The following is a 25,084-nucleotide window of genomic DNA, read 5'->3' as shown; positions in this document are numbered from 1 at the left end:
TTTGGAACCAATCAGAAACGCGTTTTGCGACTTTTGAATGACTCAACATTCCTCGCGTTGGTTTATAAATTTGGTTTTGTTTGCGTCTAAAGACCAGTTGAGGTTTTTTCATCGGGTTTCTGTAGTGTAGTGGTTATCACGTTCGCCTCACACGCAAAAGGTCCCCGGTTCGAAACCGGGCAGAAACATGAGATGTTCTACTTTTGAAGACACAAGAGAGAGAAATCTTTTTTCATTGTGTCTTTTCCTCCAAAGTAGCTGCCAGTTATTACTGCGCTCAGTATTCTCCATCTAGTCTGCTGTACTCAAAGGTCTAGAAGTGAGCAGTCAACGTGTTTCTGTAGTGTAGTGGTTATCACGTTCGCCTAACACGCGAAAGGTCCCCGGTTCGAAACCGGGCAGAAACAAGAGACTGTCTCTTTTTTTAAGGAATCGGAAAGAAAAATCTTGTTTCGTCGTGTCTTTCCCACCACGGTAGATGCCACTCATACCTGCCACTAAGAGTTTGCTTCATATGCAAAAGAACCACTGATTTAAACAGAACAGAAAATGACGCAGGGGTTGCTTTTGCTATGGGGCAGTAACAAAATATTCCCGAGTGACATTTACTTTTAGATGACGAGAGAAGAAAGCCCTTGCATTTCTCTTTACATTAGTTTTGTTTGCCTGTAAGGACGGCTTCAGTTTTTTAAACAGTTTTTCAAGAGTAGGGGTTTTCACTTTTGCCTAACGCGTGAAAGTCCCTGTTTGAAAACCGTTGAGTTTCTGTAGTGAAGTGGACATCACATTTGCCACAATTGTCGACGGTGCCCAGTTCGAGACAAGGTGGGAGTGTCGTTTGGAACCAATCAGAAACGCGTTTTGCGACTTTTGAATGACTCAACATTCCTTGCGTTGTTTTATAAATTTGGTTTGTTTGCGTCTAAAGACCAGTTGAGGTGTTTTCATTGGGTTTCTGTAGTGTAGTGGTTATCACGTTCGCCTCACACGTGAAAGGTCCCCGGTTCGAAACCAGGCAGAAACATGAGATGTTCTTCTTTTGAAGACACAAGAGAGAGAAATCTTTTTTCATTGTGTCTTTTCCTCCAAAGTAGCTGCCAGTAATTACTGCGCTCAGTGTTCTCCATCTATTCTGCTGTACTCAAAGGTCTAGAAGTGAGCAGTCAACGTGTTTCTGTAGTGTAGTGGTTATCACGTTCGCCTAACACGCGAAAGTTCCTCGGTTCGAAACCGGGCAGAAACAAGAGACTGTCTCTTTTTTTAAGGAATCGGAAAGAAAAATCTTGTTTCGTCGTGTCTTTCCCGCCACGGTAGATGCCACTCATACCTGCCACTAAGAGTTTGCTTCATATGCAAAAGAACCACTGATTTAAACAGAACAGAAAATGACGCAGGGGTTGCTTTTGCTATGGGGCAGTAACAAAATATTCCCGAGTGACATTCACTTTTAGATGACGAGAGAAGAAAGCCCTTGCATTTCTCTTTACATTAGTTTTGTTTGCCTGTAAGGACGGCTTCAGTTTTTTAAACAGTTTTTCAAGAGTAGGGGTTTTCACTTTTGCCTAACGCGTGAAAGTCCCTGTTTGAAAACCGTTGAGTTTCTGTAGTGAAGTGGACATCACATTTGCCACAATTGTCGACGGTGCCCAGTTCGAGACAAGGTGGGAGTGTCGTATTGGAACTAATCAGAAACGCGTTTTGCGACTTTTGAATGACTCAACATTCCTCGCGTTGGTTTATAAATTTGGTTTTGTTTGCGTCTAAAGACCAGTTGAGGTTTTTTCATCGGGTTTCTGTACTGCAGTGGTTATCACGTTCGCCTCACACGCGACAGGTCCCCGGTTCGAAACGGGCAGAAACATGAGATGTTCTACTTTTGAAGACACAAGAGAGAGAAATCTTTTTTCATTGTGTCTTTTACTCCAAAGTAGCTGCCAGTTATTACTGCACTCAGTGTTCTCCATCTAGTCTGCTGTACTCAAAGGTCTAGAAGTGAGCATTCAACGTGTTTCTGTAGAGTAGTGGTTATCACGTTCGCCTAACACGCGAAAGTTCCCCGGGCAGAAACAAGAGACTGTCTCTTTTTTTAAGGAATCAGAAAGAAAAATCTTGTTTCGTCGTGTCTTTCCCGCCACGGTAGATGCCACTCATACCTGCCACTAAGAGTTTGCTTCATATGCAAAAGAACCACTGATTTAAACAGAACAGAAAATGACGCAGGGGTTGCTTTTGCTATGGGGCAGTAACAAAATATTCCCGAGTGACATTCACTTTTAGATGACGAGAGAAGAAAGCCCTTGCATTTCTCTTTACATTAGTTTTGTTTGCCTGTAAGGACGGCTTCAGTTTTTTAAACAGTTTTTCAAGAGTAGGGGTTTTCACTTTTGCCTAACGCGTGAAAGTCCCTGTTTGAAAACCGTTGAGTTTCTGTAGTGAAGTGGACATCACATTTGCCACAATTGTCGACGGTGCCCAGTTCGAGACAAGGTGGGAGTGTCGTTTGGAACCAATCAGAAACGCGTTTTGCGACTTTTGAATGACTCAACATTCCTCGCGTTGGTTTATAAATTTGGTTTTGTTTGCGTCTAAAGACCAGTTGAGGTGCTTTCATCGGGTTTCTGTAGTGTAGTGGTTATCACGTTCGCCTCACACGCGAAAGGTCCCCGGTTCGAAACCGGGCAGAAACATGAGATGTTCTTCTTTTGAAGACACAAGAGAGAGAAATCTTTTTTCATTGTGTCTTTTCCTCCAAAGTAGCTGCCAGTTATTCCTGCGCTCAGTGTTCTCCATCTAGTCTGCTGTACTCAAAGGTCTAGAAGTGAGCAGTCAATGTGTTTCTGTAGTGTAGTGGTTATAACGTTCGCCTAACACGCGAAAGGTCCCCGGTTCGAAACTGGGCAGAAACAAGAGACTGTCTCTTTTTTTAAGGATTCGGAAAGAAAAATCTTGTTTCGTCGTGTCTTTCCCACCACGGTAGATGCCACTCATACCTGCCACTAAGAGTTTGCTTCATATGCAAAAGAACCACTGATTTAAACAGAACAGAAAATGACGCAGGGGTTGCTTTTGCTATGGGGCAGTAACAAAATATTCCCGAGTGACATTCACTTTTAGATGACGAGAGAAGAAAGCCCTTGCATTTCTCTTTACATTAGTTTTGTTTGCCTGTAAGGACGGCTTCAGTTTTTTAAACAGTTTTTCAAGAGTAGGGGTTTTCACTTTTGCCTAACGCGTGAAAGTCCCTGTTTGAAAACCGTTGAGTTTCTGTAGTGAAGTGGACATCACATTTGCCACAATTGTCGACGGTGCCCAGTTCGAGACAAGGTGGGAGTGTCGTTTGGAACCAATCAGAAACGCGTTTTGCGACTTTTGAATGACTCAACATTCCTCGCGTTGGTTTATAAATTTGGTTTTGTTTGCGTCTAAAGACCAGTTGAGGTGTTTTCATCGGGTTTCTGTAGTGTAGTGGTTATCACGTTCGCCACACACGCAAAAGGTCCCCGTTTCGAAGCCGGCCAGAAACATGAGATGTTCTACTTTTGAAGACACAAGAGAGAGAAATCTTTTTTCATTGTGTCTTTTCCTCCAAAGTAGCTGCCAGTTATTACTGCGCTCAGTGTTCTCCATCTAGTCTGCTGTACTCAAAGGTCTAGAAGTGAGCAGTCAACATGTTTCTGTAGTGTAGTGGTTATCACATTCGCCTAACACGTGAAAGGTCCCCGGTTCGAAACCGGGTAGAAACAAGAGACTGTCTCTATTTTTAAGGAATCGGAAAGAAAAATCTTGTTTCGTCGTGTCTTTCCCGCCACGGTAGATGCCACTCATACCTGCCACTAAGAGTTTGCTTCATATGACAAAGAACTACTGATTTAAACAGAACAGAAAATGACGCAGGGGTTGCTTTTGCTATGGGGCAGTAACAAAATATTCCCGAGTGACATTCACTTTTAGATGACGAGAGAAGAAAGCCCTTGCATTTCTCTTTACATTAGTTTTGTTTGCCTGTAAGGACGGCTTCAGTTTTTTAAACAGTTTTTCAAGAGTAGGGGTTTTCACTTTTGCCTAAAGCGTGAAAGTCCCTGTTTGAAAACCGTTGAGTTTCTGTAGTGAAGTGGACATCACATTTGCCACAATTGTCGACGGTGCCCAGTTCGAGACAAGGTGGGAGTGTCGTTTGGAACCAATCAGAAACGCGTTTTGCGACTTTTGAATGACTCAACATTCCTCGCGTTGGTTTATAAATTTGGTTTTGTTTGCGTCTAAAGACCAGTTGAGGTTTTTTCATCGGGTTTCTGTAGTGTAGTGGTTATCACGTTCGCCTCACACGCAAAAGGTCCCCGGTTCGAAACCGGGCAGAAACATGAGATGTTCTACTTTTGAAGACACAAGAGAGAGAAATCTTTTTTCATTGTGTCTTTTCCTCCAAAGTAGCTGCCAGTTATTACTGCGCTCAGTATTCTCCATCTAGTCTGCTGTACTCAAAGGTCTAGAAGTGAGCAGTCAACGTGTTTCTGTAGTGTAGTGGTTATCACGTTCGCCTAACACGCGAAAGGTCCCCGGTTCGAAACCGGGCAGAAACAAGAGACTGTCTCTTTTTTTAAGGAATCGGAAAGAAAAATCTTGTTTCGTCGTGTCTTTCCCACCACGGTAGATGCCACTCATACCTGCCACTAAGAGTTTGCTTCATATGCAAAAGAACCACTGATTTAAACAGAACAGAAAATGACGCAGGGGTTGCTTTTGCTATGGGGCAGTAACAAAATATTCCCGAGTGACATTTACTTTTAGATGACGAGAGAAGAAAGCCCTTGCATTTCTCTTTACATTAGTTTTGTTTGCCTGTAAGGACGGCTTCAGTTTTTTAAACAGTTTTTCAAGAGTAGGGGTTTTCACTTTTGCCTAACGCGTGAAAGTCCCTGTTTGAAAACCGTTGAGTTTCTGTAGTGAAGTGGACATCACATTTGCCACAATTGTCGACGGTGCCCAGTTCGAGACAAGGTGGGAGTGTCGTTTGGAACCAATCAGAAACGCGTTTTGCGACTTTTGAATGACTCAACATTCCTTGCGTTGTTTTATAAATTTGGTTTGTTTGCGTCTAAAGACCAGTTGAGGTGTTTTCATTGGGTTTCTGTAGTGTAGTGGTTATCACGTTCGCCTCACACGTGAAAGGTCCCCGGTTCGAAACCGGGCAGAAACATGAGATGTTCTACTTTTGAAGACACAAGAGAGAGAAATCTTTTTTCATTGTGTCTTTTCCTCCAAAGTAGCTGCCAGTTATTACTGCGCTCAGTGTTCTCCATCTAGTCTACTGTACTCAAAGGTCTAGAAGTGAGCAGTCAACGTGTTTCTGTAGTGTAGTGGTTATCACGTTCGCCTAACACGCGAAAGGCCCCCTGTTCGAAACCGGGCAGAAACAAGAGACTGTCTCTTTTTTTAAGGAATCGGAAAGAAAAATCTTGTTTCGTCGTGTCTTTCCCGCCACGGTAGATGCCACTCATACCTGCCACTAAGAGTTTGCTTCATATGCAAAAGAACCACTGATTTAAACAGAACAGAAAATGACGCAGGGGTTGCTTTTGCTATGGGGCAGTAACAAAATATTCCCGAGTGACATTCACTTTTAGATGACGAGAGAAGAAAGCCCTTGCATTTCTCTTTACATTAGTTTTGTTTGCCTGTAAGGACGGCTTCAGTTTTTTAAACAGTTTTTCAAGAGTAGGGGTTTTCACTTTTGCCTAACGCGTGAAAGTCCCTGTTTGAAAACCGTTGAGTTTCTGTAGTGAAGTGGACATCACATTTGCCACAATTGTCGACGGTGCCCAGTTCGAGACAAGGTGGGAGTGTCGTTTGGAACCAATCAGAAACGCGTTTTGCGACTTTTGAATGACTCAACATTCCTCGCGTTGGTTTATAAATTTGGTTTTGCTTGTGTCTAAAGACCAGTTGAGGTTTTTTCATCGGGTTTCTGTAGTGTAGTGGTTATCACGTTCGCCTCACACGCGGAAAGTCCTCTGTTCGAAACCGGGCAGAAACATGAGATGTTCTACTTTTGAAGACACAAGAGAGAGAAATCTTTTTTCATTGTGTCTTTTCATCCAAAGTAGCTGCCAGTTATTACTGCGCTCAGTGTTCTCCATCTAGTCTGCTTTACTCAAAGGTCTAGAAGTGAGCAGTCAATGCGTTTCTGTAGTGTAGTGGTTATCACGTTCGCCTAACACGCGAAAGGTCCTCGGTTCGAAACCGGGCAGAAACAAGAGACTGTCTCTTTTTTTTAAGGAATCGTAAAGAAAAATCTTGTTTCGTCGTGTCTTTCCCGCCACGGTAGATGCCACTCATACCTGCCACTAAGAGTTTGCTTCATATGCAAAAGAACCACTGATTTAAACAGAACAGAAAATGACGCAGGGGTTGCTTTTGCTATGGGGCAGTAACAAAATATTCCCGAGTGACATTCACTTTTAGATGACGAGAGAAGAAAGCCCTTGCATTTCTCTTTACATTAGTTTTGTTTGCCTGTAAGGACGGCTTCAGTTTTTTAAACAGTTTTTCAAGAGTAGGGGTTTTCACTTTTGCCTAAAGCGTGAAAGTCCCTGTTTGAAAACCGTTGAGTTTCTGTAGTGAAGTGGACATCACATTTGCCACAATTGTCGACGGTGCCCAGTTCGAGACAAGGTGGGAGTGTCGTTTGGAACCAATCAGAAACGCGTTTTGCGACTTTTGAATGACTCAACATTCCTCGCGTTGGTTTATAAATTTGGTTTTGTTTGCGTCTAAAGACCAGTTGAGGTGTTTTCATCGGGTTTCTGTAGTGTAGTGGTTATCACGTTCGCCTCACACGCGAAAGGTCCCCGGTTCGAAACCGGGCAGAAACATGAGATGTTCTACTTTTGAAGACACAAGAGAGAGAAATCTTTTTTCATTGTGTCTTTTCCTCCAAAGTAGCTGCCAGTTATTACTGCGCTCAGTATTCTCCATCTAGTCTGCTGTACTCAAAGGTCTAGAAGTGAGCAGTCAACGTGTTTCTGTAGTGTAGTGGTTATCACATTCGCCTAACACGCGAAAGGTCCTCGGTTCGAAACCGGGCAGAAACAAGAGACTGTCTCTTTTTTTAAGGAATCGGAAAGAAAAATCTTGTTTCGTCGTGTCTTTCCCACCACGGTAGATGCCACTCATACCTGCCACTAAGAGTTTGCTTCATATGCAAAAGAACCACTGATTTAAACAGAACAGAAAATGACGCAGGGGTTGCTTTTGCTATGGGGCAGTAACAAAATATTCCCGAGTGACATTTACTTTTAGATGACGAGAGAAGAAAGCCCTTGCATTTCTCTTTACATTAGTTTTGTTTGCCTGTAAGGACGGCTTCAGTTTTTTAAACAGTTTTTCAAGAGTAGGGGTTTTCACTTTTGCCTAACGCGTGAAAGTCCCTGTTTGAAAACCGTTGAGTTTCTGTAGTGAAGTGGACATCACATTTGCCACAATTGTCGACGGTGCCCAGTTCGAGACAAGGTGGGAGTGTCGTTTGGAACCAATCAGAAACGCGTTTTGCGACTTTTGAATGACTCAACATTCCTTGCGTTGTTTTATAAATTTGGTTTGTTTGCGTCTAAAGACCAGTTGAGGTGTTTTCATTGGGTTTCTGTAGTGTAGTGGTTATCACGTTCGCCTCGCACGCGAAAGGTCCCCGTTTCGAAACCGGGCAGAAACATGAGATGTTCTACTTTTGAAGACACAAGAGAGAGAAATCTTTTTTCATTGTGTCTTTTCCTCCAAAGTAGCTGCCAGTTATTACTGCGCTCAAGGTTCTCAATCTAGTCTACTGTACTCAAAGGTCTAGAAGTGAGCAGTCAACGTGTTTCTGTAGTGTAGTGGTTATCACGTTCGCCTAACACGCGAAAGGCCCCCTGTTCGAAACCGGGCAGAAACAAGAGACTGTCTCTTTTTTTAAGGAATCGGAAAGAAAAATCTTGTTTCGTCGTGTCTTTCCCACCACGGTAGATGCCACTCATACCTGCCACTAAGAGTTTGCTTCATATGCAAAAGAACCACTGATTTAAACAGAACAGAAAATGACGCAGGGGTTGCTTTTGCTATAGGGCAGTAACAAAATATTCCCGAGTGACATTCACTTTTAGATGACGAGAGAAGAAAGCCCTTGCATTTCTCTTTACATTAGTTTTGTTTGCCTGTAAGGACGGCTTCAGTTTTTTAAACAGTTTTTCAAGAGTAGGGGTTTTCACTTTTGCCTAACGCGTGAAAGTCCCTGTTTGAAAACCGTTGAGTTTCTGTAGTGAAGTGGACATCACATTTGCCACAATTGTCGACGGTGCCCAGTTCGAGACAAGGTGGGAGTGTCGTTTGGAACCAATCAGAAACGCGTTTTGCGACTTTTGAATGACTCAACATTCCTCGCGTTGGTTTATAAATTTGGTTTTGTTTGCGTCTAAAGACCAGTTGAGGTTTTTTCAACGGGTTTCTGTAGTGTAGTGGTTATCACGTTCGCCTCACACGCTGAAAGTCCTCTGTTCGAAACCGGGCAGAAACATGAGATGTTCTACTTTTGAAGACACAAGAGAGAGAAATCTTTTTTCATTGTGTCTTTTCATCCAAAGTAGCTGCCAGTTATTACTGCGCTCAGTGTTCTCCATCTAGTCTGCTGTACTCAAAGGTCTAGAAGTGAGCAGTCAACTTGTTTCTGTAGTGTAGTGGTTATCACGTTCGCCTAACACACGAAAGGTCCCCGGTTCGAAACCGGGCAGAAACAAGAGACTGTCTCTTTTTTTAAGGAATCAGAAAGAAAAATCTTGTTTCGTCGTGTCTTTCCCGCCACGGTAGATGCCACTCATACCTGCCACTAAGAGTTTGCTTCATATGCAAAAGAACCACTGATTTAAACAGAAAAGAAAATGACGCAGGGGTTGCTTTTGCTATGGGGCAGTAACAAAATATTCCCGAGTGACATTGACTTTTAGATGACCAGAGAAGAAAGCCCTTGCATTTCTCTTTACACTAATTTTGATTGCCTGTAAGGACGGCTTCAGTTTTTTAAACAGTTTTTCAAGAGTAGGGGTTTTCACTTTTGCCTAACGCGTGAAAGTCCCTGTTTGAAAACCGTTGAGTTTCTGTAGTGAAGTGGACATCACATTTGCCACAATTGTCGACGGTGCCCAGTTCGAGACAAGGTGGGAGTGTCGTTTGGAACCAATCAGAAACGCGTTTTGCGACTTTTGAATGACTCAACATTCCTCGCGTTGGTTTATAAATTTGGTTTTGTTTGCGTCTAAAGACCAGTTGCGGCTTTGTCATCGGGTTTCTGTAGTGTAGTGGTTATCACGTTCGCCTCACACGCGAAAGGTCCCCGGTTCGAAACCAGGCAGAAACATGAGATGTTCTACTTTTGAAGACACAAGAGAGAGAAATCTTTTTTCATTGTGTCTTTTCCTCCAAAGTAGCTGCCAGTTATTACTGCGCTCAGTGTTCTCCATCTAGTCTGCTGTACTCAAAGGTCTAGAAGTGAGCAGTCAACGTGTTTCTGTAGTGTAGTGGTTATCACGTTCGCCTAACACGCGAAAGGTCCCTGGTTCGAAACCGGGCAGAAACAAGAGACTGTCTCTTTTTTTAAGGAATCGGAAAGAAAAATCTTGTTTCGTCGTGTCTTTCCCGCCACGGTAGATGCCACTCATACCTGCCACTAAGAGTTTGCTTCATATGCAAAAGAACCACTGATTTAAACAGAACAGAAAATGACGCAGGGGTTGCTTTTGCTATGGGGCAGTAACAAAATATTCCCGAGTGACATTCACTTTTAGATGATGAGAGAAGAAAGCCCTTGCATTTCTCTTTACATTAGTTTTGTTTGCCTGTAAGGACGGCTTCAGTTTTTTAAACAGTTTTTCAAGAGTAGGGGTTTTCACTTTTGCCTTACGCGTGAAAGTCTTTGTTTGAAAACCGTTGAGTTTCTGTAGTGAAGTGGACATCACATTTGCCACAATTGTCGACGGTGCCCAGTTCGAGACAAGGTGGGAGTGTCGTTTGGAACCAATCAGATACGCGTTTTGCGACTTTTGAATGACTCAACATTCCTCGCGTTGGTTTTTAAATTTGGTTTTGTTTGCGTCTAAAGACCAGTTGAGGTTTTTTCATCGGGATTCTGTAGTGTAGTGGTTATCACGTTCGCCTCACACGCAAAAGGTCCCCGGTTCGAAACCGGGCAGAAACATGAGATGTTCTCCTTTTGAAGACACAAGAGAGAGAAATCTTTTTTCATTGTGCCTTTTCCTCCAAAGTAGCTGCCAGTAATTACTGCGCTCAGTGTTCTCCATCTAGTCTGCTGTTCTCAAAGGTCTAGAAGTGAGCAGTCAACGTGTTTCTGTAGTGTAGTGGTTATCACGTTTGCCTAACACGCGAAAGGTCCCCGGTTCGAAACCGGGCAGAAACAAGAGACTGTCTCTTTTTTTTAAGGAATCGGTAAGAAAAATCTTGTTTCGTCGTGTCTTTCCCGCCACGGTAGATGCCACTCATACCTGCCACTAAGAGTTTGCTTCATATGCAAAAGAACCACTGATTTAAACAGAACAGAAAATGACGCAGGGGTTGCTTTTGCTATGGGGCAGTAAAAAAATATTCCCGAGTGACATTCACTTTTAGATGACGAGAGAAGAAAGCCCTTGCATTTCTCTTTACATTAGTTTTGTTTGCCTGTAAGACGCTTCAGTTTTTTAAACAGTTTTTCAAGAGTAGGGGTTTTCACTTTTGCCTAACGCGTGAAAGTCCCTGTTTGAAAACCGTTGAGTTTCTGTAGTGAAGTGGACATCACATTTGCCACAATTGTCGACGGTGCCCAGTTCGAGACAAGGTGGGAGTGTCGTTTGGAACCAATCAGAAACGCGTTTTGCGACTTTTGAATGACTCAACATACCTTGCGTTGGTTTATAAATTTGGTTTTGTTTGCGTCTAAAGACCAGTTGAGGTGTTTTCATCGGGTTTCTGTAGTGTAGTGGTTATCACGTTCGCCTCACACACGAAAGGTCCCCGGTTCGAAACCGGGCAGAAACATGAGATGTTCTACTTTTGAAGACACAAGAGAGAGAAATCTTTTTTCATTGTGTCTTTTCCTCCAAAGTAGCTGCCAGTTATTACTGCGCTCAGTGTTCTCCATCTAGTCTACTGTACTCAAAGGTCTAGAAGTGAGCAGTCAACGTGTTTCTGTAGTGTAATGGTTATCACGTTCGCCAAACATGCGAAAGGTCCCTGGTTCGAAACCGGGCAGAAACAAGAGACTGTCCCTTTTTTTAAGGAATCGAAAAGTAAAATCTTGTTTCGTCGTGTCTTTCCCGCCACGGTAGATGCCACTCATACCTGCCACTAAGAGTTTGCTTCATATGCAAAAGAACCACTGATTTAAACAGAACAGAAAATGACGCAGGGTTTGCTTTTGCTATGGGGCAGTAACAAAATATTCCCGAGTGACATTCACTTTTAGATGACGAGAGAAGAAAGCCCTTGCATTTCTCTTTACATTAGTTTTGTTTGCCTGTAAGGACGGCTTCAGTTTTTTAAACAGTTTTTCAAGAGTAGGGGTTTTCACTTTTGCCTCAAGCGTGAAAGTCCCTGTTTGAAAACCGTTGAGTTTCTGTAGTGAAGTGGACATCACATTTGCCACAATTGTCGACGGTGCCCAGTTCGAGACAAGGTGTGAGTGTCGTTTGGAACCAATCAGAAACGAGTTTTGCGACTTTTGAATGACTCAACATTCCTCGCGTTGGTTTATAAATTTGGTTTTGTTTGCGTCTAAGGACCAGTTGAGGTTTTTTCATCGGGTTTCTGTATTGTAGTGGTTATCACGTTCGCCTCACACGCGAAACGTCCCCGGTTCAAAACCGGGCAGAAACAAGAGACTGTCTCTTTTTTTAAGGAATCGGAAAGAAAAATCTTGTTTCGTCGTGTCTTTCCCGCCACGGTAGATGCCACTCATACCTGCCACTAAGAGTTTGCTTCATATGCAAAAGAACCACTGATTTAAACAGAACAGAAAATGACGCAGGGGTTGCTTTTGCTGTGGGGCAGTAACAAAATATTCCCGAGTGACATTCACTTTTAGATGACGAGAGAAGAAAGCCCTTGCATTTCTCTTTACATTAGTTTTATTAGCCTGTAAGGACGGCTTCAGTTTTTTAAACAGTTTTTCAAGAGTAGGGGTTTTCACTTTTGCCTAACGCGTGAAAGTCCCTTTTTGAAAACTGTTGAGTTTCTGTAGTGAAGTGGACATCACGTTTGCCACAATTGTCGACGGTGCCCAGTTCGAGACAAGGTGGGAGTGTCGTTTGGAACCAATCAGAAACGCGTTTTGCGACTTTTGAATGACTCAACATTCCTCGCGTTGGTTTATAAATTTGGTTTTGTTTGCGTCTAAAGACCAGTTGAGGTTTATTCATCGGGTTTCTGTAGTGTAGTGGTTATCACGTTCGCCTCTCACGCGAAAGGTCCCCAGTTTAAAACCGGGCAGAAACGTCAGATGTCCTATTTTTGAAGACACAAGAGAGAGAAATCTTTTTTCATTGTGTCTTTTCCTCCAAAGTAGCTGCCAGTTATTACTGCGCTCAGTGTTCTCCATCTAGTCTGCTGTACTCAAAGGTCTAGAAGTGAGCAGTCAACGTGTTTCTGTAGTGTAGTGGTTATCACGTTTGCCTAACACGCGAAAGGTCCCCGGTTCGAAGCCGGGCAGAAACAAGAGACTGTCTCTTTTTTTAAGGAATCGGAAAGAAAAATCTTGTTTCGTCGTGTCTTTCCCGCCACGGTAGATGCCACTCATACCTGCCACTAAGAGTTTGCTTCATATGCAAAAGAACCACTGATTTAAACAGAACAGAAAATGACGCAGGGGTTGCTTTTGCTATGGGGCAGTAACAAAATATTCCCGAGTGACATTCACTTTTAGATGACGAGAGAAGAAAGCCCTTGCATTTCTCTTTACATTAGTTTTGTTTGCCTGTAAGGACGGCTTCAGTTTTTTAAACAGTTTTTCAAGAGTAGGGGTTTTCACTTTTGCCTAACGCGTGAAAGTCCCTGTTTGAAAACCGTTGAGTTTCTGTAGTGAAGTGGACATCACATTTGCCACAATTGTCGACGGTGCCCAGTTCGAGACAAGGTGGGAGTGTCGTTTGGAACCAATCAGAAACGCGTTTTGCGACTTTTGAATGACTCAACATTCCTCGCGTTGGTTTATAAATTTGGTTTTGTTTGCGTCTAAAGACCAGTTGAGGTTTATTCATCGGGTTTCTGTAGTGTAGTGGTTATCACGTTCGCCTCTCACGCGAAAGGTCCCCAGTTTAAAACCGGGCAGAAACGTGAGATGTCCTATTTTTGAAGACACAAGAGAGAGAAATCTTTTTTCATTGTGTCTTTTCCTCCAAAGTAGCTGCCAGTTATTACTGCGCTCAGTGTTCTCCATCTAGTCTGCTGTACTCAAAGGTCTAGAAGTGAGCAGTCAACGTGTTTCTGTAGTGTAGTGGTTATCACGTTTGCCTAACACGCGAAAGGTCCCCGGTTCGAAGCCGGGCAGAAACAAGAGACTGTCTCTTTTTTTAAGGAATCGGAAAGAAAAATCTTGTTTCGTCGTGTCTTTCCCGCCACGGTAGATGCCACTCATACCTGCCGCTAAGAGTTTGCTTCATATGCAAAAGAACCACTGATTTAAACAGAACAGAAAATGACGCAGGGGTTGCTTTTGCTATGGGGCAGTAACAAAATATTCCCGAGTGACATTCACTTTTAGATGACGAGAGAAGAAAGCCCTTGCATTTCTCTTTACATTAGTTTTGTTTGCCTGTAAGGACGGCTTCAGTTTTTTAAACAGTTTTTCAAGAGTAGGGGTTTTCACTTTTGCCTAACGCGTGAAAGTCCCTGTTTGAAAACCGTTGAGTTTCTGTAGTGAAGTGGACATCACATTTGCCACAATTGTCGACGGTGCCCAGTTCGAGACAAGGTGGGAGTGTCGTTTGGAACCAATCAGAAACGCGTTTTGCGACTTTTGAATGACTCAACATTCCTCGCGTTGGTTTATAAATTTGGTTTTGTTTGCGTCTAAAGACCAGTTAAGTTTTTTTCATCGGGTTTCAGTAGTGTAGTGGTTATCACGTTCGCCTCTCACGCGAAAGGTCCCCGGTTTGAAACCGGGCAGAAACGTGAGATGTTCTACTTTTGAAGACACAAGAGAGAGAAATCTTTTTTCATTGTGTCTTTTCCTCCAAAGTAGCTGCCAGTTATTACTGCGCTCAGTGTTCTCCATCTAGTCTGCTGTACTCAAAGGTCTAGAAGTGAGCAGTCAACGTGTTTCTGTAGTGTAGTGGTTATCACGTTTGCCTAACACGCGAAAGGTCCCCGGTTCGAAACTGGGCAGAAACAAGAGACTGTCTCTTTTTTTAAGGAATCGGAAAGAAAAATCTTGTTTCGTCGTGTCTTTCCCGCCACGGTAGATGCCACTCATACCTGCCACTAAGAGTTTGCTTCATATGCAAAAGAACCACTGATTTAAACAGAACAGAAAATGACGCAGGGGTTGCTTTTGCTATGGGGCAGTAAAAAAATATTCCCGAGTGACATTCACTTTTAGATGACGAGAGAAGAAAGCCCTTGCATTTCTCTTTACATTAGTTTTATTTGCCTGTAAGGACGGCTTCAGTTTTTTAAACAGTTTTTCAAGAGTAGGGGTTTTCACTTTTGCTTAACGCATGAAAGTCCCTGTTTGAAAACCGTTGAGTTTCTGTAGTGAAGTGGACATCACATTTGCCACAATTGTCGACGGTGCCCAGTTCGAGACAAGGTGGGAGTGTCGTTTGGAACCAATCAGAAACGCGTTTTGCGACTTTTGAATGACTCAACATTCCTCGCTTTGGTTTATAAATTTGGTTTTATTTGCGTCTAAAGACCAGTTGCGGTTTGTTCATCGGGTTTCTGTAGTGTAGTGGTTATCACGTTCGCTCCACACGCGAAAGGTCCCCGGTTTGAAACCGGGCAGAAACATGAGATGTTCTACTTTTGAAGACACAAGAGAGAGAAATCTTTTTTCATTGTGTCTTTTCCTCCAAGTAGGTGCCAGTTATTACTGCGCTCAGTGTTCTCCATCTAGTCTACTGTACTCAAAGGTCTAGAAGTGAGCAGTCAACGTGTTTCTGTAGTGTACTGGTTATCATTTTTGCCTAACACGCGAAAGGTTTTATGTTTGAAACTGGGCAGAAACAAGAGAAGGTCTCCTTTTTTGAGGAATCGGAAAGAAAAATCTTGTTTCGTCTTGTCTTTCGCGCCACGGTAGATGCCACTCATCGCTCGTGGTGGTATAGCGGGTCCGCTATCCATTATATTTACAGTCCTCTCTTTACTATTACCTGTATGTATTGGATTAATATATAGCCTGTAATTCAACTTTTATTACTGATACCATACGGTTGGAGCACTAATTTAGTATCACTGATGTTTTCACCCTTCCTATGTATTAACCAGAGCAAATGGCATATACCTTACTCAAAAAACACAGAGCAACAAAGAAAAGAATGAGTCAGACTTCTACCTATGTGGAGGAATGTGAAAACTGATACAGAAAAACACAGCCACCTACTGGATGCTTGTAACTTAGTACCTAATGTATAAATAGTATAAGAGTACAACATATATAAGCTGACCGAGTATAAGCCGAGGCCCCTAATTTTACCACCAAAAACTTGGAAACCCTATTGACTGAGTATAAGCCAAGGGTGGGAAATGCATTGGTCACAGCCTCCCAGTATATAGCCAGCAAGCCCCCAGTAGTAAATAGCCAGCCCTCCGTAGTATATAGCCAGCCAGCCCCTTGTAGTATATAGCCATCCAGCCCCCTGTACTATATAGCCAGCCCCCTTTAGTATGTAGCCAGCCCCCTGTAGTATGTAGCCAGCCAGTCTCCAGTAGTATATAGCCAGCAAGTCCCCTGTAGTATATAGTCAACCCCCTTTAGTATATAGTCAGCCCCTTTCAGTATACAGCCAGCCCCCTTTGGAATATAGCTATCCAGCCCAGTGTAGTATATAGCTAGCACAGTGTAGTATATAGCCAGCCAGCCCCGAGGTTGCCCAACAGATAAAAAAATAAACTTACATACTCACCTTCCGGCGGTCCCCAATGCTTAGCGCGGCCCCCCGATTCTCCCGTCCATGTGGTTCCTCTTCTTTCTTCTCTCTGCTGTAACAGCCGGAAGAGGTGCATCCATGCGCTGCGATGGCCAGCGCACACTATGATATAATCAGCGGCGACACTGCCGCATCATAGTGTGCGTTGGCCGACAGAGCGCATGGCCGCGCCTCTGCCGCCTAATACAGCAGAGAGAAGAAAGAAGAGGAGCCACACGGAGCATCGGAGACCTGTGCTGAGCATTGGGAGTGTGTAAGTTTATTTTTTTATAGACTTGCGTAGAAGCTGTGGTGGGGTTTTTCAGCACATTTTATGTATACATTCTTTTCATAAATGGAGAATGTAATATAATGCCATGATAATAATTTTGATCACAATTGACAGTACTACTGAACTACTGTAATATTTTCCACATCCTTTCCTATTAAATAAAACTGGTCATGTAGGTGCTATGGGGGCATTTATTATTTTTGGTGCTATGTATTGTATTTGGGCACCCGATTTTAGCTTTGTTTTACACTATGATTATACTGTATATTGTGACACACAGCCTTATTGTGTCAAACATCTTAAAGGAATTTTCCACATATCCTCACCCATCTGATCTGTCAGTTGTCGTGAACAGACAGAACTACATACATGTCTGTTCACAACATTATTATAACCCCCAGCAATCCGGAGATCAATGGACCAAAAATCCTATGTGACAGGAGCACAGCTCTGCAAAATTGTCATCCCTTAATCCACATAGAAGTGAATGGAGTCAAAGTCACTGGCACTGACTAGTTATCACTTACTCCCCAATTACGTGGGTTCACTTTTGTTTTTTCCCAGAATGCCTTATACCAGATCAGGTGTCATATTAAATTCGTACTACACTTTCTGATTATAGAGATACAGAAGAAGGATGAGGTCTTCTGCAAATTGCAGGCATGAAGGAATGCTAACGTCACATACAATATAGTGTAGATTGTGCGGACCTGTTTTATTGTGACAAAGATTCAATGTTTACTCTGCCGGCAGTTCTATGGACTTAGCTCCTACATTGTAAATACAGGTGTGTATAGAGCACAGCTCCACCACTGGATCCAGGAGAAATGTTTCATCAGTACAGGCAGTCCTCGGGTTACATACAAGATAGGGTCTGTAGGTTTGTTCTTAAGTTGAATTTGTATGTAAGTCGGAACTGTATATTTTATCATTGTAATCCCAGCCAGAACTTTTTTGGTCTCTGTGACAATTGGATTTTAAAAATGTTGGGTTGCCATAAGAATCAATATTAACACTAAAGCTTCATTACAGACACCTGTGATAACTGTTACAGCTGATTATTGTAGCCTAGGACTAAAGTACAATAAATTACCAATATCCAGAGGTCCGTTTGTAACTATGGGCCGTATGTAAGTCGAGTGTTCGTAAGTAGGGGACCGCCTGTAATATAAGTAATACAAGACCTTTACATTTACTGTCTCTCCTAGGGTATGACTGGTGTTACCATTCTATCAATGCCCACAGAGGAATGGCAGTCCCTTACAGTTTAGACATGATGAATAAGTTGTATCATTCTGAATAATGGGGGTCATTTACTAAGGGCCCGATTCGCGTTTTCCCGACGTGTTACCCGAATATTTCCGATTTGCGACGATTTCCCCTGAATTGCCCCGGGATTTTGGCGCACGTGATCGGATTGTGGCTCATCGGCATTGGCATGCACGTGACGGAAATCGGAGGGCGTGGCCAAACGAAAACCCAACGGATTCGGAAAAACCGCCGCATTTTTTTTAAAAAAAGGGTCACGGGGCTCGCACTTACCTTCACTGGGTCCAGCTTGGTGAAGATCAGTGCATTCCGGGGAACTTCAGCGCAGCAGAGGAACTACCTTAGTGAATCGCCAGAAAACCCGAATCCACCGCAGAGAACGCGCCGCTGGATCACGAATGGGCCGGGTAAGTAAATGTGCCCCAATGTTTTCTTGTTTCCCATTGAAATGAAATGAGAAGTCTGTTCAGGGACAACCACTTCTCACCAGTCACAGTTGTTGTAGGACAAGTTGGGACCCTAGATCAGCAGACCCCTGTTTAGACATAGGTGTCTCTTATGGAGATGGAACCTGCATGTATAATAAACATATGGCATATACTTAAAGGAAATCTACCATGAAAATCCATCATGATAAACCAGGGGCACTTAGTCTTAGATCCAGGCCTTCTGAATGTGGTAATCTTCTTAGATGTGTTATCCATGATCTCCTTCCTTCCAATATATACTTTTAATCCCTTACCGACATGTGACGTAACACTACGTTGCATGCCGGGTGCGTGCATGGAGAGGGCTCACAGGCTGAGACCATAGCCGGTAAGTCTTTGCTGCATTTTGCCATACAGCAGTATCAATCAGACAACCTAGGGTTAAAGTACCCTAGGGAGTCTGAAAAATAGTAAAAATAAAAAGTTTAAAAAAAAATGATAATAAAAAAACATAAAAATTAAAATCACCCCCCTTTCTCTAGAACTGATATAAATATAAATAAACAGTAAAAATCATAAACACATTAGCTGTTGCCGCGTCTGAAAACGCCCGATCTATCAAAATCTGATAATGGTTTTCACTGCGTTTAACCCCCTAACGGAAAATAGCCCCCAAAGTCGAAAATAGCACTTTTTTGCCATTTTAAAAAATATATAAAATTCTATAAAAAGTGATGAAAAGGCCGCAGAGTCCTAAAAATGATAACATTGTAAACGTCACATCAAAAGTCACAAAAAACTACTGCTTCCAAAGCTCTGTACACCAAAGTATAAAAAAGTTATTAGCGCCAGAAGATGGCAAAATCCCCCAAAAATTTTTTGTACAGGAGGTTTTAATTTTTGTAAATGTATGAAAACATTATAAAACCTATACAAATTTGGTATCCCTGCAATCGTACTGACCCAAAGAATAAAGTAGACATGTCATTTGGGGCGTATAGTGAAATCCGTAAAATCCAAGCCCACAAGAATACGTTGCGAATGCATTTTTCACCAATTTCACTGCATGTGGAATTTTTTTCCCGCTTCCCAGTACACGGCATGGAATATTAAATACCACCATTTGAATTGTAATTTGTTACGCAGAAAATAAGCCCTCACACAGCTGTGTACATGGAAAAATAAAAAAGTTATAGATTGTTGAAGGTGGGGAGTGAAAAATGAAAATGCAAAAACGAAAAATGGCTGCGGCGGGAAAGGGTTACAATTATGCTAATGAACCTAAAGAGCTCTATGGGGTTGTCACTAGAGCCCCTCAGTATCTGTGCTGAAACTACACAGGCTGTAGTCAGCAGAACATGTCTCACCCAATCCCCTGCTCTTCCTTTCGCCTGTGTAATCTAGCAGCAGCAAGAAGTGCACTGGGACGGGAGACCTGCTCTGTTCATCATAACAGCCTGTGAAGCTACAACACGGAATGGGCTCTGATAACAGCCCTTCAGACTCATTAGCATAATTTAAAACATTTATTTTATGGTAGATTTCCTTTAAGGTGAAAATAGTTACAATATACATATTTGTCGATCATGTACTTGCCATTAGGGCAGTCCTGTTGTCATTATGTGACATTTTCTAACAATGGGGTACCCACACCCCAAGGTATCAGACAAGGCTTGGCTAGAACTTGGGGCGTAAATTTGCAAAGATGGGTTTATTTCAATTGTTGCTACAGATCAGGGGCAAAGCAATAGGTTAGGTCTCCTCTATAATATAAGATGACATCAGTATTGCAAACAGTACATGGTGCATATCTTAAGTGTACAGCATCAGAATTTTTGCAGAATGTAGCATTACAATGTAGCATAATAAAATATGATGATGCCTCTCACACTTTAAAAGCAAAATAGACAGCATCAGGGAAAGTTTCACCCTTCATCCCCTGCAACACAACCGCAATATCCAATCCCCGTCCCTGTTAACTAACTTACTATAACATACCTCTCGTACAACTTTCTCCTTGACAAACTACAATCTTGTTTTCGACCCAATCCACTCCACTGAGACTGCCCTGACCAAAGTTTCTGATGACCTACTGTCAGCCAAGGCAAAACATCACTACTCTGTTCTCCTCCTCCTTGATCTGTCCTCCTTGATCTGTCCTCTGCCTATGACTATCTCTCCTGCTACAGATGCTTTGTTCTCCTGGTATCACTGACCGCGCCCTCTTCTGGTTCTCCTCTTACCTTTCCTCTTACCTGTGCAGATGACACACAGAACTATATTTCTGGTCCAGATATCTCCTCTCTTCTAGCCAGAATTCCAGAGGTTCTATCAGCCATATCCTCCCTTTTCTCTTCCCCTTTTCTAAAACTTATGATGGACAAAGCAGAACTCACAATCTTTCCTCCACCTAACACATCCCTCCCACCAGACCTAGCCGTCACAATTCATGGCTCCACGCTCTCCTGAGACCCTCAAGTCCGCTGTCTTGGACTCATCTTTGACTCTGCCTTATCCTTTAAGCCTCACATCCAGGCCCTTACTACAACCTGCCACCTCCATCTCAAGAACATCTCTCGCATTGGACCCTTCCTCAATTCAGAGTCTACAAAATTACTAGTCCATTCCCGGCTAAACACTGCTCCCCGGGTAATCCATCTGTCTCCTCGCTTCTCCTCTCTGCAAGTCTCTCCACTGGTTACACATTGCGCAGAGAATTAAATTTAAAATACTAACCATGACCTACAAAGCCATCCACAACCTATCCCCCCCCCATTTATCTCTGAACTCATCAGCCATTACTGTCCCACACGTAATCCTCGCTCCTCAGAGTACCTTCAGCTTTACTCCATCTGCTCTTCTCACAACCACATCCAGGACTTCTCCTGTGAATCTCCCATACTCTGGAACTCTCTTCCAAAATGTGTGAGGCTGTTCCCCACTTTCCAAACTTTTAAATGTAACCTGAAACCCCACCTAATGAGGTTCACTTACAACGCACATTGACTGCACTGCTTCCTCGCCTTGTGTCTCCACCCCCCCTCCCCCCATATACTGTAGATTGTGAGCCCTCACAGGCAGGGTTCTCCTCCTGCTTGTCTCCTGATCACTGTAGTTTTGTATTTTGTACTTTTTTTGTCTTAATGTAATGTATGTGAACCCCTTACTGATTGTACAGCACCATGGAATTAATGGTAGACTATAAATAATAATAAAAAGGACCTTTGAGAGAGATCACTTCCTCAAGGACCTCGGAGAGGTTCGTTGTGTACTTTGTCTGCCACCATGTAAAGTAAATACGTACATATCACATGATTAGTGATGAGCCGAATCATAGAAGTTCTGGTTCGGTTTCACTACCATTAACACTTACGGTTGGTGCCAGTACAATTAACTTTTTCAATGTCAGTGTCAAGTCACCTGCGGCATTTAAATCGGCGTGGCACACCACCACTTTCGGGAGGATCATGATTTCAATGGGGAGCAATGATCCACCGGCGACTTTGTCTGAGGTATTGAAATTTTGCCTGTCGTGTTGAAACAGTTAACACCCACAATCGTTGCCCGCATTAGTGGTGGTGGGTTGAGCCAGTGCTGTACCCGGACCTAGGAGGGCTACTTCCTATTAAGGTTGAATAATACTCTATAGGTGAATAATCAATTAGAAAATCTTCAACTAGAGACTGTGAATGTGTCATTTGCTTTGTGCGCAATTGGGGGGGCATTCATTATTGACTTTCTGACAGTCTTTATTTCTTCTTTCCTTGCTTTGCCTGTTGCAACTTATTTATGAAGTGTCAGTGCCATAATATTGGTCCTTTTTTGGGGGCGCACAATTTGTATGCAGCTTTGAAATCCCAACACTTTTCCTGCCCTTCTAGTTTCCCACACTTTTTTTTGGGCGCAATCTACAGAGTTGTATTTCACCTTCATGAATGTGGAGAGGAAGGCTCCAGCCACTAGGGGCCGAAACGTTGCCACTTATGGTGAATAAAGCACGGTAAGTTTTTCACTTTAATGATCGACTTTTCACTGCAGAGCTGCCTTTTGTGTGCTCTTTATATATATATAACCAGTTTACATGTAAATTGCTGCTGAAATTTGATCAATGTTTTATGTTTTTATGTAATCAATGACAAAAGTACATCCACTTTTTGTTGGACCATAAAACATGGCAAAAATTTAAAAAAAAAATTTCACTGTTAATAATCATTTAAGCAGTTTTCCCTCCGCTATAATTGGGTCTTTGCCTTAATAAAGCTGAAGTTACTAAAGTGGATTGGAATATTACAAATATACATTGCTGGAGACGGTATAGAAGAATGCTAAAGGAAGGAAATCTGTGTACAAACTTATAAATAGCCTAAGTGATAAGGTTCCTTCTGGATCTGTGTATTTAAGAAAGCAATTTGAGGAGGTGTGAGGCGGGCGGCCCATGACTGCGTGTGGAACCTGCTCTGCAGGTATACACTGCTATGAGGAACTCGCTGAGCCAGTATGCGACCAACACATAACTGCTTGGGGTGGGAGGACTGAGCCGGGACTGGCAGCAGCTTTACTCTATACCCCTCAAAGCTGGAATGATACCACCATATGTGACCCAGTGGACAACTGTATGTTAAGTCTTTAACTAAGATACCATGGCCCTTAGTGTCACCCTAAAGAGGGTGACCAACCTCCCGGGCAAGCATGAGAGACAAGTAACCCTGACCTTTCGAGGTAAGTCCCACATCTATACTTCTATATGTCAGGAAAGTCATCTAGATCCTTCATTGCAAATCTGATCTATTTCCCATCTGCCTCTTACTTATTTATTCTTACATTTTCTAGATTATTTATAAAATTTGCCAAATTAAGTTTTAAAAATCAAATCTTAAAAAGTTTGGCCTATTTGCAATATTTATCACCCGTCCATGGGATACATATGTAATAACTAATAACTCCTGGCCCTGCATCATCTTTCATCTGTCTCCCGAAGGAAGCAGCAGTCAGGCATGGACAGAGCGGGATTGGGAATCTATTACTTGTACATAAATGTGTTATTGACCAAATTTAAATTTTTAAGCTCCGATTTCTAATTTTCTGTTCCATTATATTAAAGGGAAAGCATTGCTGTCGAGAGGAAGATTGTGCAAGTGCTCCATGATATCTTCTTCTGATTTCATATATTTGATCTATTTTCAGTCCTATATTAAAATGACATTAGTGGTGAATGATGTTAGTATTTCATCTTGTAACATCTTGTGTTTTAGACACTTTTTACATTACATTAAAAAGTGTAAAAGAATGTTGCGATCTTCATTTTGGACAAGGCAGTGTCACCCTACACCCAACTTTCCCCTTCTACATTATATCCACAATTCAGTTTGATTTGATTTTCAGTTGATCAGTTATGTCTTTTTAATATACACCATATATACTCGAGTATAAGCCTAGTTTTTCAGCACAAAAAAATGTGCTGAAACCCCAAACTCGGCTTATAGTCGAGTAAAAAAAAAGAATATAGGTTTTACCAGGTTTTTGTGGTAAAATTAGAGGCCTCGGCTTATACTTGGGTCGGCTTATACTCGAGTATATACGGTATAAATATCCACAATTTAGTTGAATTTGAAGATATTTTGCAGTCATAGTTCTAATTTTTTTGTACAGTGTCTATGGAGACAGTTTTGCTATTAACATGTCCGTCTTTTTAATCTGGTGATCATTTGTCTTCTATAACCCACCCTGATCAAATAACTATACAGGCAGTCCCCGGGTTACGTACAAGATAGGTTCTGTAGGTTTGTTCTTAACTTGAATTTGTATGTAAGTCGGAACTGTATATTTTATAATTGTAACCCCAGGCAGAATTTTTTTGGTCTCTGTGACAATTGGATTTTAAAAATGTTGGGTTGTCATAAGAACCAGGATTATCAATAAAGCTTCATTACAGACACCTGTGATAACTGTTATAACTGATTATTGTAGCCTAGGAATAAAGTACAATAAATTAACAACATCCAGAGGTCTGTTTGTAACTAGGGGTCGTCTGTAAGTCAGGTGTTCTTAAGTATGGGACCGCCAGTATGTAGGGACAGAATAGACTAGAATTGTGACAATATTCTAGAACAAGGTAAACCAATAACTGGTATAATTTTCAGGGGATTTAACAGGACTCAAAATTTAATTGGTATCAAAATAGATTTGACTATATGGTTCTATTTGTTGCACTTATTGCACCGCTGTGTGGTCAACCTATCAGTCTGCCTGTACAGCAGATTATCAAATACTGTATTAAATTTGATTAAGAATTAGACAGGATCAGGCACGCTGCCTATAGATGACGTACCAGCTGCCCGAATAACATGCACTAGATCTCAGCTGTTCCTTTGATGAGAAGATGCGTTAAGGTCCCAGATACAGAATGGAATGGCCTTTCTAGTATTCCCACTTACTTGAGAAATCTTGTTTACCTATAAAAAAAAATCTTCTCAACTGTCATGTGAAAATTAGCGAAAATAGTCGTATTTTGAGATGAGTCAAGTTTAGAGGCTGCAGGGGGAGTGTCACTTCAAATGTCTCTAAATGGTTCTGTAAAACCTAGAAACATGATTTTGGTGTCATATTAAAGATAAGAATCTCGTCTTTCAGGCCACATCAGGTATGTGACTCTTTGATGTAGAGAACTGAACATACAAGCAGCTAAAGACGTAGTTGGGAATTTGAGCTCCAATTCCCATCTTTTTTTAAATGTCTGTATCTCTGGTTCTGTAGAGCGCAGAACCACACCCTGATGTGATCTGAAAATTGAGTTTGTTATCTTTCATATGGCACAAAAATTGTCTCTAGGTGTTATGGGACTATAGAAAAGGGAATCTGAAATGAAAATCCACCTTAGGTCTCTAAATTTGACTCTTCTCTGCTCATATGCACATGACTTAAGGACAGATAAGTATAACTCCTGATATAATGACAGC

At 42.2% G+C, this 25,084-nt stretch overlaps 1 protein-coding gene and 9 non-coding genes across 10 annotated transcripts in view; all 10 read left to right on the top strand.

The window, feature by feature from the left end:
- Positions 1 to 334: 334 nt before the first annotated feature.
- Positions 335 to 407, top strand: TRNAV-AAC (transfer RNA valine (anticodon AAC)). Its single transcript has one exon. It is a non-coding gene; the product is annotated as a tRNA-Val (tRNA).
- Positions 408 to 2,614: 2,207 nt separating this feature from the next.
- On the top strand, positions 2,615 to 2,687 carry TRNAV-CAC (transfer RNA valine (anticodon CAC)). The gene has a single exon. It is a non-coding gene; the product is annotated as a tRNA-Val (tRNA).
- A 1,820-nt stretch (positions 2,688 to 4,507) lies between these two features.
- Positions 4,508 to 4,580, top strand: TRNAV-AAC (transfer RNA valine (anticodon AAC)). Its single transcript has one exon. It is a non-coding gene; the product is annotated as a tRNA-Val (tRNA).
- Positions 4,581 to 6,180: 1,600 nt separating this feature from the next.
- TRNAV-AAC (transfer RNA valine (anticodon AAC)) lies at positions 6,181 to 6,253 on the top strand. Its single transcript has one exon. It is a non-coding gene; the product is annotated as a tRNA-Val (tRNA).
- A 546-nt stretch (positions 6,254 to 6,799) lies between these two features.
- TRNAV-CAC (transfer RNA valine (anticodon CAC)) lies at positions 6,800 to 6,872 on the top strand. Its single transcript has one exon. It is a non-coding gene; the product is annotated as a tRNA-Val (tRNA).
- Positions 6,873 to 7,018: 146 nt separating this feature from the next.
- Positions 7,019 to 7,091, top strand: TRNAV-AAC (transfer RNA valine (anticodon AAC)). Its single transcript has one exon. It is a non-coding gene; the product is annotated as a tRNA-Val (tRNA).
- A 544-nt stretch (positions 7,092 to 7,635) lies between these two features.
- On the top strand, positions 7,636 to 7,708 carry TRNAA-CGC (transfer RNA alanine (anticodon CGC)). Its single transcript has one exon. It is a non-coding gene; the product is annotated as a tRNA-Ala (tRNA).
- A 1,820-nt stretch (positions 7,709 to 9,528) lies between these two features.
- On the top strand, positions 9,529 to 9,601 carry TRNAV-AAC (transfer RNA valine (anticodon AAC)). The gene has a single exon. It is a non-coding gene; the product is annotated as a tRNA-Val (tRNA).
- Positions 9,602 to 10,365: 764 nt separating this feature from the next.
- Positions 10,366 to 10,438, top strand: TRNAV-AAC (transfer RNA valine (anticodon AAC)). Its single transcript has one exon. It is a non-coding gene; the product is annotated as a tRNA-Val (tRNA).
- A 12,146-nt stretch (positions 10,439 to 22,584) lies between these two features.
- Positions 22,585 to 25,084, top strand: part of LOC140064910 (fer-1-like protein 4) — an 80,675-nt gene continuing 78,175 nt past the window's right edge. Inside the window, exon 1 of the mRNA XM_072112232.1 lies at positions 22,585 to 22,847. Within this exon, the coding sequence (XP_071968333.1) occupies positions 22,769 to 22,847 (79 nt within the window). The 5' untranslated portion in view covers positions 22,585 to 22,768. The remainder of the gene's footprint in view (positions 22,848 to 25,084) is intronic.

This window comes from Engystomops pustulosus, chromosome 6, assembly GCF_040894005.1.
Source record: "Engystomops pustulosus chromosome 6, aEngPut4.maternal, whole genome shotgun sequence".
Taxonomy (NCBI): domain Eukaryota; kingdom Metazoa; phylum Chordata; class Amphibia; order Anura; family Leptodactylidae; genus Engystomops; species Engystomops pustulosus.
The sequence above is the reverse complement of the archived record's forward strand: the minus strand, read 5'-3'. Positions and strand labels throughout refer to the sequence as shown.